Source organism: Aythya marila (assembly GCF_965140915.1).
Source record: "Aythya marila genome assembly, chromosome: 3".
In the NCBI taxonomy this organism is placed as follows: domain Eukaryota; kingdom Metazoa; phylum Chordata; class Aves; order Anseriformes; family Anatidae; genus Aythya; species Aythya marila.
This window is the reverse complement of record NC_139044.1, coordinates 93374782-93392261: the sequence shown is the minus strand read 5'-3', so window position 1 is coordinate 93392261 and position 17480 is coordinate 93374782. Positions and strand designations below refer to the sequence as shown.

Here is a 17480-nt window from a genome sequence, read left to right as displayed (position 1 = left end):
TAACACATACCAGCTGCTGTTACCTACCATGCTAGTGAGGTTGTCAGCCAGGACTGCTTCTTTGCTTTTGTAAGTAGGTTCAGTAACACCTTTGGAAAGGCTGTCTGTCTTCTCATGCTCCTGGTCAATTTTCCAAGCAACAGCTATGTCATCTGCCAATGTTTTCTCTTTAGGAATTTCAGATCCAAACTCTGGTTGTTCTGTGGAGAAAAGAGTACAAAGCCCATCTACTTTGCCTTTACCTTCATGTCCTGTGGTGATGCCAGCAACCTGTGAGCTCATAAGCAAACCACTTATCAGCTCCTCTAACTTGCTTGTACATTCATCTCCAGATGACATTTGAAAAATCTCCGTAAGTTCAGAAGTCCTAAGTTTTGGAACAGGACCTTTCACCTCTTGGTCTATTTCACTCTTCATTTCTTTTGGATCATCCATCTTTTGCTTACAGGATTCCTGCTTCAGGATATCACGAAGAAGATCAGGACTTCTGCAATCAGGCCAGAGCAAGGAAAGAGCATCGCTGTCCTTCGGCTCTGTGCGTGGTGCAGTAACCATTAATGCTGTTCTAACAGTACTGCTTGTTTGACTAAGATTTGACTCACAAGACATGCTGCTTCCAGGCTGGGTGCTTCTAACCATTGCAAGTAAATTTTGCATCAGAGTTTTGGTATCAGAGTAACTTAGGGGTTCACCCTCTTCCTTGCAGTAAATATGTCCCACCTTCAATTTCCTTTGTAATATATTCTTTAAGTCTTCCATTAGTGTGTCAGGCACTTCTGGTGACTGTGAAAAGCCCTTCTTTACTTGGAAATCTTTGCAAGGTCCTATTTCCGTTTGTAACGATTCCATGGACATTTGTTTTTTGAAACCACTTTCAAAGGAAGAAGTCTCACTAGCTAGGAACTCACCCTTTGTGTTTTTCAGCTCTTCATATTCTTTCTGGTCAACATTAATCAAATCAGCCCCTATGCTGCTCAGAATTGCAGAAGAAGCATCAGTGGTATGTGTATGATTCCCAGAAGGTAGCACAACAATCCCATCCCCTGATTCTTTGGCATCCTCAGTGCTTCCTAAAGCACCTGCTTTTGTAAGGGTAAGTTCATTATCACTGCTGCTCCTGTTTTCTGAGATGTCTTTATGAACACTGTCACTACTTTGACAGACAACTGTTTCTCCAATATTGGGCAAAATCTGACCAATATTTACTTTTTCTTTACTTGAATTAGGATTTTCTCTATCAGCCTTAGTTGCTGATGCATCAAATATTTCCCCAAGACTTTCCATATGTATGGGACTTTTACTTAGCTCCGTAATATCACATTCCTTTATAATATTTTCTCTATCTTTATTTTCTGCACGAATTTCAAAACCTTCTCCTATTTGATCATGCTTCCTGTTGGTAATTGGATCTACCTGGTCACGAAGTAAGCTATCGTCACTTGGATAAGGCACATCTGTGAGGAATTCAGTGTCCTTTTGGGATGAACTTGCCTTTAGTTGTTCCATACCAGCCATGTCATTTAATATTTTTTTCTCTGCAAATACTGCTTCTTTTTGTCTTTGTCCATTACTTGAGTGTAATATTGGCATAGCATTATTGGTTTTGTTCATGCTATCAGTAAAGCATTCGGAGAGAAGCATATTCGTCTGAGTACTTTCACCATCACCATTAGGTTGCTTTGTAATTAGGAATGGTGTTACATTAATGTCAGATGTCATAGTATCATCAAGAATCTGTGTTCTGTTGCTTTCTTCACTCATACAGGACATCCATTTAGCGTCAAAGGTATTTTCAGACCGAATATGCTCTGTAGGATCTTGTGACATGTGTTTACTTTCGACATAAATCCCATATTCGTTTTCTGTTTTCTGTTGTCTTTCTTCTTTGCTTGTACATGTGACATCAACACATCTTTCCTCACAAACATCCGATGAAGTTTCACATTTTCCCAAGGACAGTTTTCTATTGCCATGGTTGGACTGGAATTGCAAACTGTACCCTGTCTGGTGGCCTAGAGAATAGCAAAAGTCATCAATATCCTGTTTATTTTCGTCACTATTTTCTATGTCTCCTACAGAAATTAACAGCTGCTCATCTTTGTTTTTACATTGATGGTGTGAGTAAAAAGTATCCACTTCTTCATCACTGTCAGAATCAGTATCAGAGTCGTCGTAACTATCATAATCAATACAGTCATAATCATAATCTTCCTCCTCCTGTGTTCCTTCAGAGTCATCCTCACTGGAGGTGCTTTCTGCTTTCATTTCATCCTCCTCATTTCTGTCTCGCTGTACGTTTGTTTCATACAAATTCAATAAAGAAGTGAGGCATTCCTCCTTTCTTCCTTCACTCTCCAGAGTAACTGGTAATCTTTGCTTCTCTCCAAAGCCCCCTGTTCTTTCCCTTTCCTCCTGAAGGACTGTTTCCAACGTTTCAGCACTTGCAGAAGCTGTATTTATGCTGTCAGGTAGACCTATCAGATTTACATCCCTTAAGTAATGGCCACTCTCTCCAGCACTAATTGGAAGTTCTTGAAAAGAGCTGTTCTCTTCTCTCAAACCTACCAGACCACCACCCTCCTCTGTTCCTAATGGAACATTCTCTGGCTCCGGTGTATCAACATCCCTTAACTGCAAGGTATCGAAATCATCATCACCTTGAGGGGTGTCATAGGACTCATCATCATCCATTTGTGGAGAACCATAGACATCACTGTCATCATCATCAACCTGAGGAGTTTCGTAGGCGTCGTCATCGTCATCATCAAACAGCGAGCTGTCCCCTTCAGAGGCTACCTCACCACATTCATGCTCCAAGTGGTTACTTTCAAACTGGGGGATGCTATCACTGCCTTCCAGTGATGAGTCAGAACTACTACCCGGTAATAACCTGTCAAATGGCAGATCGCTTTCTTCCACTGCTAGACTTTGTGTTGTGCTGTTACTGTCCTCCACAGAAGGTCCGTCGTGTGTAACAGTATTGCTTTCCAACAAAGGCGTCCACTGTATGTCTCTACCATCTTCTAGACAAAGCTTACGTGGCAAATCAGTACAACCCTCCAGAGATGGCCTGCCATGTCTGTAGGGATGGTCCTCTAGGGATGCCCTGTTATGCACATCAGTGGAGCCCAGCAGAGGTTGCTCACTATATCCATTATCTTCTAACTGTAGCGTGTGACCACATCGGCTCTCTGATTCTTCTGGAAGCCTATATTCAGTATCTGCACTGATAGATGAACCAAAACTCCTCTGAAAGTCGTCCTTCTTTGCATTATCCAGCACCATTCTAAAACTGTCAGCTTCTAGTACGTGAGGCTCATATTGCATGCACCTTTCCATGTCTCTCCAGATTTTATTATCTGACAAGTCAGTCACACTCGAGGCCTTTTGTAAGGTTTTATCGTTAATGTTTTCCTTACACAGACTGTCTGCCAAAAGAATATCCTCTTTCCCTGTTTCTGAAAAAAGATTTGGATTTGAGTCATTTAGAGTAAATCCTTCAATGTTTCCTGAATTTGCTTTCTTATCGTTATGCTTACACAGCTCTACCTGCGTCCACTCAGAATCCTCCAGAAGACCTTTGAGCACATTTCTGTCTGTGGAATTTTGAGTGCTACTTTCTACATTTCTAAGTTCTGGAGACTTAGTTACCAACATCTCCTGTGCATATTCTGATTGCTCAGTACCACTAGTATTGCAAACATCTGATCTACAAACATGGACATCTTTTTCCTGTAAACATTTATCATTTCCTAAATCACCAAACTGAATTAACTTTCTGGCATTAGAAGTGCTTTCAACACCTGAAAGATCACCTTGAACATTGCCTGCAACATTACTAAAATGGACATTGTCAGCTGACTTTTGATTAATTCCTTTCGGGCTTATGTATTTGTTGCTAAACTCATTTTCATCAATATTGTACGTAGAACTATCCCCTTCCAGCAACATACTGATGGCTTCTTGCAGTTGTCCATCATACAATAAAAGTCTTCTTCCAGTGTTTGCATCCATGTAACTATTTACCATCAGATAAGATATGAATAACTTCTTAGCTTGATCTGTATTATGACATACAGGGTCTTGTGTGCCAGAATCTTCGTGTTCTTCCTCACGGTCATGAAACACAGATGGTAAGAGCTCATATGTTGATAACCATTTTGCAGCATTTTTACAAGGGGATTCTAATTCTTCTACACTGGGCATTTTATCTGGTAAAATCACACTGTTCAGAACACACACAGTATTGATATCTATTAACCCTGACTGTGCAGCCTGATCTAGACCGAGTACTTCACAAGTTTCTGGAATATAAAGTGCAGCTATTTTCTGCCTATCATTTAGTATTTTGAATGCCAGCTCATTTGTTATCATCTCTTGGTGCAAAGAAGTTGATATTGGGAATATTTCACCCGTGTGAGGCCATATAAGTCCAACAAAGCCTCTTTGTGCTTCTAACACCAGCAGTGCACTGGTTGATGATATTAAATTGCATTGTACAGCTTCATCAACAGTCAAGCGTTGGCCTGAATTTGGACAAAGGATTCCACCAGCCTGAACCTGATGTGTGAGGATCCCACAAGCGGTGTCCTGATCTATCATCCCTTGTTTCATTGCCTCTTCCACAGTCAGTCGTTTCCCTGAGTCAGGGTCAATTATACCTCCAGACATCATCTGAGCCCCCAGCAGCCTGAACATTGTTTCCCGGTCGATGAGTCCTTCATGGGCTGCCCTCAAAATAGTTATCTTCCTTCCACATTTGAATGTGATTCTACCTTTTTCTTGTGGTTTCACAGGTAGGAGTCTTAACCCTGTTTCTTCATGTAATATGCTTCTATGAACCATCTGTTCAAGGGAAATCTTTTCAGCACAGTTAGGGTCTATGAGATCTTTACAAGTGTCTTTTTCCAGAAGCTTTGCATATAATGTTGGAGAAATCAGGTTTCTCTGGAAAGCACTCTGCAAAGTCAGTTGCTCTCCAGTAGATGGCAAAATCAAGTGCCTACTTGAAAGCTGATTCTCAAGAATCTTAATAGCTAAAGGTTCTGAAATTAGACCTTGTTCTAAAGCTGACACAACTGGAAGGTTTGCTAATGATGATTCTGAAATAAGTTTCTTTGCATTATTTAATTCCTGCAACTGCAACAGAATCTGCTCATCAATTAAGGCATGAGCTTTAGCTTCTTCCAAATCATAACATACTCCTGATTCTGGAGAAATGATTCCAGTGAGGATCAGCTGATTTTCGAGCAATCTAACTCCAGTGTCATAGTCAATAAAACCTTTTAGAACAGACTGAAAAACTGAAAGGACTTCTCCAGTTGTTTGGTCAATGATACCAGCAATGACATTATTCACCTATAAAGGAATATAAAAGAACAGCTATCACTATTTTTAGACAAATCTTAATATTTTTTAAATTTTTATTTTTTTTTCTTTTGAATGCATGATAAGCATAAAAACGTGTACTTACCAGCACTGGATGAATGCTGTGAATGTTAGCAGCTCAAACGCGCAAGTGATCTATGTCAGTCATTGAACAGCACACGATGTGATAAAAGGTTTAAAATCAACATGCATCTGTGAACTGAAAACCTATGCTTTGCACACATAAATAGGGTTAGTGAAAGACAATAGAAGAGATGATTGCAGAGTGAGCAAACAGAACATGTACCTGAAAGGCAAATTTTCATGCTCTAAATGTCTGTGAAAGGTTAGAATATTCAGAAACAGTATGTGATTCAAAACAACCATGCTATTCATGTTTACAGCATACAGCACTTCTGTATATACGCTCAACAATATGGAATCAGATATTCTAGCACCAAATACTGCATTTAGTTTGCATGGAAAGTATGAAGTCAGTTTGGCAACACTATTTAAACTAATTACACAGACGCTGCCCATAAATGTATATGAGAATACTCATTTGCAACATTTTTTTGAGAATCCCATATTTATGATTGAGATCCATTAACACATGTATTTGTAGATCCATTAAGAAATGTATTTGCAGTGTCTCAGAGTTATTAACGTTATGTACTCCCATATTTACGTCCAGATAAATTTTAAGAAAAACTGAAAGTAGATCCCTTCTGGGACACTTCTGAGTGATATATTGGAAAGATTAACATGTTATTTTATGGTGTCCTTTTTGCAGCACAAACACAGATTTATGTAGCAGTCAAAGAATGGCTTTTAAGAGAAGAGTTAAGAGATGAATGATATGTTTATCTTTCTTCATGCAAGGCACACATTATTAAGACTCTTCACAAAAAGAAAACACCCTGATGAGCAGAATATTCATATGCACAGGTAAGGTAACACACAGTATTTTATACCAAATACACAAAACCATCAGTCAGTTAAATCTCAAGTTCCTTTACACACAGGCTGTTAATTACAGCTTCATCTTTTACTCATCATGTATGGTTCCAAAACCATGCAGTAACACTCAAGAAAGCTTGAAATGTGAGTTTCCATCTTGTTACCTTTTCTTCCATCTTTTCATCATCCAAATACTGTGCTTCCTGCAGCTGCTTCAAAGCTTCATTGGATAACAAGCTGTAGCTCTCCTGAAGGGATCTGACTTGTTTTTCCATTTCATTCTTCTCTTCATCTGTCATTCTATTAAAACAGAAACAAAAAAGGGGAAAGGAGATCTCTTGATAACTTGTGACAGAATCACAGGATGGTTGAGGTTGGAAGGGATCTCTGGAGATCATCTAGTCCAACCTCCCTCCTCAAGCAGGGTCCCCTAGAGTACATTAATCAGGCTGAACAGGCCTTTCCTCACACATACATACTCCCACTCCCTTAATCATTTTAGTAGCCTTTCGCTGGACTTGCTCCAGGGGCTCCATATTTCTCTTGTACTGGGGTGTCCAGAACTGGACACAGTACTCCAGGTGAAGCCTCAACAGGGCTGAGCAGAGGGGGAGGATCACCTCCCTTGACCTGCTGGCAACACTCTTCCTAATGCAGCACAGGATGCCATTGGCCTTAGCTGCAGGGAGCGATCAGGTTACCTTTAACTTAAAAAAAAAAAAAGGGGGGGGAGGGGGCAGTGAGAGGCTGGGGAGAGGTAGAAGGAGAAGATTTATAAAAGTAGTCTGAAAAAATATAGTTTAATTAAGAGGATGTTCAAGATATATAGCTACTCGGGACAAGAGGTTAAAATCATCTACAATTTACTTTAAATGCCTTTGCTAAGGCATTTACCATTTGCATGTGCCTTTGTCTACTTATTACCAATGAAGACATGAATTATCCCAGCAATTTATCTTAAATAATATGATTTTAGATGCAAATGAAACAAACTTGTGATATACAGTATGTAGTACTGTTTTGTTAATTATTTTGACTTCAAATGAAAATTACAATCTAACATTTTTAAGCCGACCAGAGGTGCATAAACATAATAGAATTATTGAAATAAATAAAACCAAATCAAAGTTTTACCAGAATGAGAAGTCAAAATTATAAAACAAACAGAGAAGAACAACAATAACCACCTGTATGTCTACATATAGCACAATTGGAACTGTCAAATGAGAATATGGTTTCTTTTTAAGCAAACAGTATATGCTGATTACAGTAATTTATGTTATTTGAAAAATAAAAGCATAGAAATGGCATACTTGTCACTGTGCTTAGCTAAAAATGCTTGAATAGTCTGCAGAGCTTCAGCTATTTGTTCTTTCTTGGTTGACATTTCATCAAGGGAAATCTGAAAAATAAACAACCTCTGTTTAAGACTTCACTATGCATCTGTATAAAAAGAGAAACAAACAAACAACATAATATTTCCATGTACAACAAAACTCAACAGCAAAGGAACGGGAAATTTTTATTAAAAATAGGGGCTATTCTTAGAACTAATAGGGACTGTTCTTAGAATTAAGTTGTATCATGTACATATGGATAAGTCATTACACTAAGTCTCTTGGTAAAATAACCTGAGATGGAAAACTATTTGGTGAGACAAACAAAATTTATTTTAGAATGTTATTGTTTGAAACTTAATCACTTAAAAACACTTAGTATTTGGTACAGTTTAAGGCAAATTTACAAAGATATGCATACAATGGTCATGATCAAGAAGTTGCACATTACCGTAAGAGTAATAAAAAATAAATAAAAATAGAAGGGTACAGACTTTCATGAAATTCAATCACAGAGACAAATGCAGTATTACTTAAAAAAAATGAATTATTGAAATTTTAATAAATATAAAATATTTATTAATATTCTCCTGTTATTTCTGTGTCATCCCCACTCACGTACTAGTTCTGACAGAGGAACTTGCAAGAATTTCATCTTTTAAGTTTTCTGAAAAACTGCCTGCAGTTCTTCAGACAAAAGCACTACCTTTGATTTTGGTTAAGCAGAGACAGTACTGAGGGGTGTCCAGGGTTTCATTAGCAAGCTGGGAGTAAGTTCAATGCAGGTGTAAGTGAATGCTAGTAAGGGGCTTGGGTCCTGTTTTCACATGGGTTGGGACACAACTCATCTTCAACATAGTCTCCCTTTACATTCAGTACCAGTGACTTACAATGCCACTACTCATGCTGCTTGAACAAAAACACAGACAGCAAGCACAGGATGCATAATATGAGATGATATGAGCAGGATGAGGTGGGGTCATGGGCTCCGCTTTCCTTAGGGCACTGGCATCATGACGGCTCCTACTTGCTCTGTGCCACTGCTGGCAGCAGCTTCCCCTCCCACTAGGGCTACACCCTATAGCCCCCAGGCATCTGTGCGAAACATTTTTCAGCTAACATTAGCTATCAAAACAAAACAAACAAAAAATATCAAAAATTAGTTATCGAGTTTTTACAAAACTTGTCTAGGCACCTGTACTAGGAGTGGAGACAAAACCAGGCACCTTTGGAAGGTGCCTTCTACCTCGCAGGCCGTAATGGAAACACCCTCAGGAAATGGCTGCCACCCACAGGCAGGAGGAAGCCAAGGCAGCTAACTCACAGGTTATTTTCTAAATAGCTAAATAATAAATAAATAAATAAATAAATAAGAAATAGTTAAAGCTGGACAGGGAAGATGCCACCTGTAGTCACCATGGCAGACTGAGATGCTCAAAGTTGCTGGACGCTGGCCCAATGCTGACAAGTGGTTCTCATCAAAGCCATCAAGAGTATAAGAAAACCAGAACTGAATGTTTTCTGTCGCTAACAGAACTAGCACTGGTGCCTCAAACAGGTCTGCACTTTGGTAGTAGAGTGCGCACAGCCTGTATGAACAAGCAGCACACTGGGACTGGTGGCAGGTGGGGGCTGCAGAGCTGCCATCCTGCCTGATGGCATAATTTGGCTCCTGTACACGCTCCCCCCCTAACTGGCACCAGTGCCCATGACCAAAATAAAAACACAGGAACAGGCGGCTTAAAAGATGGGCAAAAATCATGTTTGCATGGCTACATATCCAGCCTACATCCAAGGGTTGTGTAAAAGACAGTGCTTCATTTCTCTGCTGTGAAGTGGGCAGGTGGGCCTTCACGTGTGGAAATCCCTTCAGGTGTCACTAAGCTATTTTGTGTCACAAACCTAGCAGGTGAGCTGCTAGAAATGACATGAAACTTCACAGATGTAAATGCACGGTCAGAGTAACAACTGTGCACAACAACAGACCTACCAAATACAAAGAAGGCATGATGGGCCCCTCCAGCAGCCTGTGGACTACTAGCGTGGTAGCAAAGAGGGCCCAGCTGGCACCCTCTGGATTCCCTAAGGCAGCAGATTTGAAGAGGAGCGTGCATCTGTTCAAAGACTTTCAACTACCATCTCATAACCAACCCATAAGAGGACCCATCAAGATAACTTTTTAATAACAAATAAAGACAAACCCGGCCCACAGGCCCCTCCTGCCAACTTTCTCCCTGGTGCTAGGGTAGAATTCACCAGGCTCATTCACTGAACTATGTCAGGACCAGGCAGCAGACCTACAAAGTGCCACCTTGCCAGGACACATTGTCCCTCTACAACGGCTAGATTATGGCATGCAGGGTATAGGTTCTCTGAATTGAGATTTTGTACTGTCAGAATATATCACACTCCAGGAGTATGAAAGGCAGCTTGCAATTGGTCTTAAGTAACGTGTTTGTGTGAACATTTAGCCAATCCTCCACTCGCAACAAAATGTGAAATTACATCCTTAGTAAAGTGTGGATGGTGATTTGGAGAAAAAAAAATATTTATGGAATATTTTATCATTTTAATCAACACAAAAAAAATAAAAAGGGGAAGTGCTATTTTACCAAAACACATCTATGTACCTGCTGCTTAGGCAAATCTGTCTTTTCAGCCTTTTCTCCTCCTTCTTTGCTGAGTGTCTTGCTGAGGTTTGACACCCATTTCAGCAAATCCCCAGCTTTCTCAACATGTTCCTTCTTTTCTTCTTCCATTGACTTCTGACAAGCACCACGAATTGTAAAAAAAACATGTAAATGCAAATTGTTGGAATATTTAACATTCACATCCATAGAAACACAATTCTACCACAATGGCAGTATCATCACATAACCGTAAAGCAATTTCTTTTTATTTATCACCATATGCATTATGCAACACTTTGATGTAAGAACAAAAATGCCACATAATTATACACATTAAGAGAATAATTCCTCAAAAGATTTGTAATTATGATTATGGTGCTTAATCACATACATGTACATTCATTATAAAATGATTGATATGTAAAAAAGAAGTATAGCTTTCCAGCCATTACTCAGCAGATAAAATCTAAACAACATTTGCACATAAACTATCTTTGAATTGCTGCCTTTGCATTACCCTCAGGTATGGATATCTAAAGCCAACACAGGATACCAGTATTTTATAATCTATGAACACGGATTACTAAATTACAGTTAGGAAGAATACATTGCTTCTATGTCTACAGAAACAAGGACAATAAAAGTAAAATGCTGACACATTTCATCTTTTTCTGCATGGAAAAATACATATATCTTTTAATAGTAACATGACCTGTTAGTAGTTTTAAATTTAGCAGTACTTAGAAAACACATCTAAGCACTTTCATGTAAAAATGAAGTGCTACCACAAATAAAATGAAGACCTTGAAGAAGTAAAAATGAAGACATTCTATTTCAATGGTATTTTTATTAGTCAGATATATAATAGTAATTAATTTCCCTAATAAAGTTTTGAAAAAACGTATCAAAAAAGTTACCTTAAGTGTGAAAAAAACTGTATATGCAATTTTGTGATGTGAGTAGCCTTTTAAAATATATGAAATACTATCATGAGAAAAGCTACTTATGCATTAAGTGCTTACTCTACTGCAGATTTAGCCCTTCTGTAGTATTTTTTCACCTTTGTACAATAAATTATATTTGCAAAGTGATTTTTAATATTAAATGAAGTAAGTGCATTGTATGAAATACTGCACTGTCTTCATTCACAAAATGGGAAATCTCAGTTTTTAATATAAAAATCTGATTCTCGTCTCACTTAAATGTACGTATTTCACACTCATGTTAACTCCACCAACCTCAGTATAACTTCTGTTTTATAATACCTACATGTACGTTATGTCAGATATGGCCTTCAGGTAAACACTAAAGACAGTCTGTGTTTTGAAATTATGAGTTTACCTAAAAATATAAACTTTATGAAAAGTAATAGCTATTTACAGGTTACTGGTTTATACTAATTAGTGGCTAATACTAATTAGTTTTAAAGCAACTCATGACTACATTAGACAATACCATCTATAACTTTTCATAAAAGTAGTCATAGATCTTTTCCTTGACTTGAATTGACTTTAAGTCAGACCCCAAACGACTACTAACATCTTGTTCCATTACGAAGCATAATACAGACTAGAAATGCCTGTTTTCATAGGTTGAGCAGCTTCTAATAATCGTAGTCCAGTGTGGCAATCAAAAACAGCTCTCTCCAGAGCTTCTTTGTAGGTTAACTTCTTCTTTGTTTTGGGGCATGTTATAACTTTAACATACAATTTTTCATCTTTCATCTTCGTAGCTGTGACAGCATCAATAACACCACTCTTAATTGCATCTTCCATTGTTAATCTGGAGTGAGATTTTGGATCTATCAACCCACCAGTCAGGTACTGATACTCCAGGCAGCGCATACCCATTTCCTTGTCTAGGGCATTTACACTCATAGCTTCCACAGCTGACATAACTGTATTCCTTACGGGGTGAATGATCCCAGTAAAGATTAGTTCACATTGCTGAATTTGCTTGGCACAACCATCATCAATTAACTCCCTTTGCAAAGCTTCTGAAACACTGTACTTTTTGCCAGTAAATGGATCGATTATGCCTCCTGTACTAACCTGAGCTTCAAGACACCGGAGGGCAGTAACTCTATCTACCAGGTTTTTGCGCGAGGCTTTTAAAACTGGAATTCTTTCATTGGTTTCAGAAAGCCAAAATCCTGCAATAGGACTCTTTAAATCTTTATTTGTTTGTGAACTGGTAAGTAAAATATCTCCAAACTCATTAATTGTGATTAAACCCTCCTTATATTTATTGACTACTGCTCTGTCAATTCTACCCTGATTTAAGGTCTCCTCGATATTAAACTGTACACCAGTTTTAAGATCAGTAAGCAAAAGAAAAGAATTCCCATCTGAGTCAAAACATGTAGACTCCTTCCAATCAAATTCCTGTTTTGAAAGCTCAAGATATGTAGCTTTATCAACACATTTTTTCTGATAAGCCTCATAAGAAGTCATTTCAGCTCCTGTTTTGAGGTCTATTACAGAAATTTTATGACTTTTCTCTGCAGATGGGCTGCTTATTTTCCTTTCACCAACTGGAAGCAGAAAACATTTACTGCTTACACTGAACAAACACATTTTCAGCAAATCACAGTAGTACATAGCTTTCCTGTTATTTGGATTGTGAAAGCATTTTGCATTACTAGATGGCTCATGCAAAAACTTTAAAATTGTGTTACTAAGCAAGCCAAGCTGCACCGCAGTTTCTGGAGGTACACGAACACTTCTTATGGGATCAATGACACCCCCACTTGCAATTTGAGCTTCAAGGATATTTTTACCTTTTTGTCTGTCTAGAAGTCGAGCTTCCATAGCCTGATACACAGATAGCACTTTACCAGAACAGCAATAACCCAGAACAGCTTTCTCTGCCTCATGCAATCTACTCTTGAATTCATTATCTGCCAGCCCCATACCAACTGAATCATCAACAGAGAATTTCTGACCTGTCGTAGGATCAATGATGAAACCAGTAGCTGCTTGGGCCTCTAAAAATGCTAATGCCAACACTTTCCCTATGATTCTTTTCTTTACCGCTGAAGCAAAAGAGATTATTTCTTTGCTGGATTCAAGGTACAGCCCAGCTATAGCTGTAGGTTTAGTTAAAAATTTTTCAAGACTTTTCTGAACCTCACTAATAGTTTTCTGCCCAGAACGGAGCTCCTCAATTGTAAGCCTTTCTAAAAGTTTAACTTCGGCCAACTGTCTGGCAGTCACATCATGTCGGAGACCTTGAAATTTAATATCATCGTATTCCTCTGTAAAATATTCCAACTGAGTATCATGAGCAGTTCTCAAAATCTCTTCCCCTAAGAAAGAATTCATCTTTGCAAAGTTGTCTCTCCTAAACCCTTCAGATGTTTTGTATCCCTCAAACATTCTGTCTTCATTACCAAAAGTCTTGTCATTTTCTTGTTTTAATGTTGTAACTTCAACATGCATGTCATACTGCTTGTTCTTCACTATCTGTAAATAGGAATTTTGCACAGTGAGAAACAGATCTGCAGAACTATGCTGTACATAATTCACTCCTAAATCCACCACCAGAGCAACAAAAGGGAGAGCTTGAGCATGTTGGAAAGGGGAGCTGCTATTAGCATTGGACAGCATAGAAATATAGGTAGCTGGAGTTTTAAAATGCATTCACCATTTCAAATATTTATTCAACAACGAGAATAGGAGTAGACTAAGCAACACTTGTTGTTACTATGTGAACTTACCACTGTTAATCAAAGCTCATTTTCACCAGTAATGATAGAACGGTGTATGTGAATTTCTATTTCCAAAAAGACATGAAAAATAAAGTGTTTCATAGATATTAATGAGCCTGCCACAAAGATTTAATGAAAAGCTTGTGTAATGTGAAAATGAAGGGGTCCCCTTCACCAAGGTAAGAACATATGAAACATGAAAGAGAATACAGACCAGTGTAAAGCGTAACTAAAAAAATGAAATAGAGTAGTAAAAAACAGTATTAGGAAGGCAAGCCCTCACAAAATGTAGTGTATACCTCCAAGGGATGCAGTTTTACTAATCCTAATTCATGTTTCATGTCTTCTCCAGGCCTAATAGTTTGTCTGGAACTGTGTAGGTTCCTGTTTCTTAATTTGTCTCTTTCAGATGTTCCACTGATTTCGCTTGCTTTATCAAAAGTTATCTGGAACTGCGTACTCGTCTGAGAAACAAACTCTGTAAAAGACTGTGGGTTTCCATCTTCTAGTGATTGGTTTATTCTCGACATCTGGAACTGCACCTCCTTTGGTATGGTATCATCAGCACTCACATACAGTGTATTTTCTTCTATTTGACCAGTTGTAAAGCCTGACCTCTCCTGTTTCTGCCTGAACAAAGGTGAGTGAGGTTTTGCATGTGGAAGAAGTTGTTCAAATTCTCTAGCTGAGGTGTCATTCAAATAATTCCCTCTTCTCTCACAGCTCAAGTTAAATCCACAATCTTTGAATTTATTATTTTGCTGAACTTCATTCTGAAACAAATGAAATCTGTGTTCACTCTCCTTGACCTGCAAGTCCATTTTCTGTTTCAAGCCCTCAACCAAGCGCTTCTGCACTTCCAACTCTTCCTCAAGTTTCCTGCACTTCTGGTGATAGTCCATTTCAGCATGCTTCCCTTGCTGCAGTTGCTCATGACATTTTTTAAGCCTTTCTTGCAGATCTTCAATCTGTTTTTTGTACAACATGATGTTTTCCTCAGCCATATGCTTTTCCTGCTGAAGAGCAACGCACTCTAGTTTTATGCCAGAAATATCCTTTTCTGTGTTGCTATGAGATTCCAGTAATTTTTCCACTTTTTTCCTAAATTCCTCTGCAGAGTGTTTAAACTTGATTGATTCTTCCTGAAACAGAATCATTTTCTTGCGTGCCATTTGTTCATCCAGAGTTTTCTGGTGGAGTTCATCCTGTATTTTTTTTAATTTACTACTTAGTTCTTGTATATGAACTTCCTGTAGTTGTATTTTCTGTTCACTCATTTTCTTTTCTGTAGTTAGAGCACACATTTGGGCATTCAGATTTTTAATCTCCAGGTCAATGGTTAGGGTGGAAGCACTTTGTTTATCACATTTTTGTTTATACTCACTAGCTAAATCTTTTGTTTTTGCTAGATCATCTTCTAGACTTTTGATTTTACATAGGAATTCTTGCTCCATTATTGTTTGCTTGTGCAATTGTTCATTTGTTGTACGCAGTTGCTCTTTGAAACCATCTGCTAGGCTTTTTAATGCCTCATTTTTCCTCTGAATACTTTGTTTTTCCAAAGTGATCTTCTCCGACTCAGACTGAATTTGCTTCATTAGCAGTTTTGTTTCAGTGTTCCATTTATTAAGGTCCTCTATCTTTCGTTTCAATGTTTCTGACACATGATTACTTTTGGCTAATTCATTCTTCAGCATCTGGATTTCATGCTGGTACTCTTTTTCTACTTTTGTTTTTTGAAGCAATTCTTCCTGTATTTTCTTATATTTGTCCTGAAGATTACTTGCTTCTCCTTTGCACGACTGTGTTCTGTGCTCAGCTGCCAGCTTCTCTTTTTGAAGAGAACTGATTTGTGAATTTAAATGTTTGATAGTGATTTCAGTTTTTGCCTGTGATCTAGTTAATTCCTCTACTTCTCTTTTTAGATGTGCCTTTTCCTGATGAACAGATTTCAGCTCCTCCTGATAATTCATCTTAATTTTCTTAAGATCTATAGCTTCCTGCATCACCTCTTCAGCTTTACCTGTAGTTCTATGTAACTGTTTGTCCAGTTCTTTCAACTGTTGCAAATATCCCTGCTCTACTTGGTCTTTTTCCTCCAACTTAATTTTTAGGCATTTAAGTTCACTATTGACTTCATCTAATTTTTCTTTTAATAAACGAGACTTTTCTTCTGTTGATGATTTTTGAAGCTCAATTTCATTCAGTTCATATTTGAGGTCTTTAATAGTTTTATCAGCTTTCTTGTTAGCAAGATTTAGTTCATCCACCTTCTGCTTTAGTTCTTCTACAATTTTTGCTTCTTGTTTCCTCTGGAAACTTGTAATTTCGGAATCAGCCTTACACTGGCTGCTTTGCCCAGCTGTGTAAGTTGCCAGGGAAGTTTCTCTCGTTACAGAGTACCTGCCTTCAACAACCTTCCTTCTGGCTTCAGTTTTCTCTTTTTCTTTCAGCTTTATTTCTGATAGATTCCCTTTACACTCAAGATCTTGCTCCATTTGCTTTATCAGTTTCATAAGTTTCTCTTCTCCTTCTGTTTTTTTCTTCAGCTCCTGCATAAGGGATTTTTTTTGTTGCTCTAAATCATGAAGATTAGTATCCTTTCTTCTCAGATGTTCTTCAAGGTTTCTTCTGGTAAAGGTGCTTTCTTCTATTTGGTTTCGAAAAGCTCGGAGGTTTTCTTCCAGTATACTTCTTTGAGTCTCTGCCTGAAAAACAAGCTGCCTTACACACTCCAACTCCTGCTTTGCATCTGCTTTCTCTTTCTCAGTGCTCTCTAGATCTAAACGACACTGCTTTGCCTCTTGCTCAGCCTTGGTCTTCTGAAGACAGATTTCTTCCATATCCTTTTGCTGCTTTTTCCGCTCATTTTCTGCAGCTTCCCTCAATCTGGGGAGCTCCTGCTCCACTTGGAATTTTTGTTTCTTCAGATCCTCCAACATCTCCTCAAGTGCTTTTACCTTTCCCATGAGTTTTCTGTTCTCATTAGTTGTGCTATTTTGCTGTGCCATTAGATCTGAATAAGCCTCACGCACTGATGCCTCCTCCTTCCTTAATATCTGTAGAAAAATACAACAAGTTATAATGTAGTTTTTCTAATACGGCGTGTGAAACATTAGGCTCTTTTAAATGCAAAGTGGAAAATACTTACTCATATTACATGGTACATCCAGAAAGTAGAACGAGCAGTTCCCACCACCATCACCTTCTCTTGAAACAGTAAGCTTCAGGAAGTTACCATTAGCCAAATATGAAACCCTTCATAAAGACATCCACATAACGAAGAAGTCCTGAAGCCTCTCACTTCAGTCAGATGCCTCTTAGTGATTAGCAGAGTCAAACAGCTTGCATACGCTTTTTCTCCAAACAAATATGTAGAGCAAACAGTGAGCCAAACACTATGCACAAGAATTCCCAAGCAGAAAGTACAGCTTTTGGATCAGTACAGCAGGAAACGGAGGAAGCTTTTTATGCTCA

General features: G+C 38.3%; 2 protein-coding genes across 39 annotated transcripts in view; both read right to left on the bottom strand.

Annotated features, from left to right (window-relative positions):
* DST (dystonin) overlaps positions 1 to 17480 on the bottom strand; it is a 295359-nt gene that overhangs the window by 105206 nt on the left and 172673 nt on the right. For 28 of the 38 annotated variants that reach the window (XM_082758030.1, XM_082758004.1, XM_082757993.1 and 25 more), the window contains 4 exons: positions 10295 to 10429; positions 7641 to 7729; positions 6492 to 6627; positions 28 to 5358 (listed from right to left, as the gene is read on the bottom strand). In XM_082758030.1, the coding sequence (XP_082614156.1) occupies positions 28 to 5358; positions 6492 to 6627; positions 7641 to 7729; positions 10295 to 10429 (5691 nt within the window). The remainder of the gene's footprint in view (positions 1 to 27; positions 5359 to 6491; positions 6628 to 7640; positions 7730 to 10294; positions 10430 to 17480) is intronic. The other 10 variants (XM_082758006.1, XM_082758007.1, XM_082758023.1 and 7 more) reach the window with 1 other exon arrangement.
* On the bottom strand, positions 11155 to 17221 carry LOC309877011 (uncharacterized protein). The gene is made up of 2 exons (XM_082758031.1): positions 14303 to 17221; positions 11155 to 13758 (listed from the first exon to the last, which is right to left on the bottom strand). Exons 1-2 carry the CDS (start codon positions 17012 to 17014, stop codon positions 11845 to 11847), a joined length of 4626 nt encoding a protein of 1541 aa, XP_082614157.1. The 5' UTR covers positions 17015 to 17221; the 3' UTR covers positions 11155 to 11844.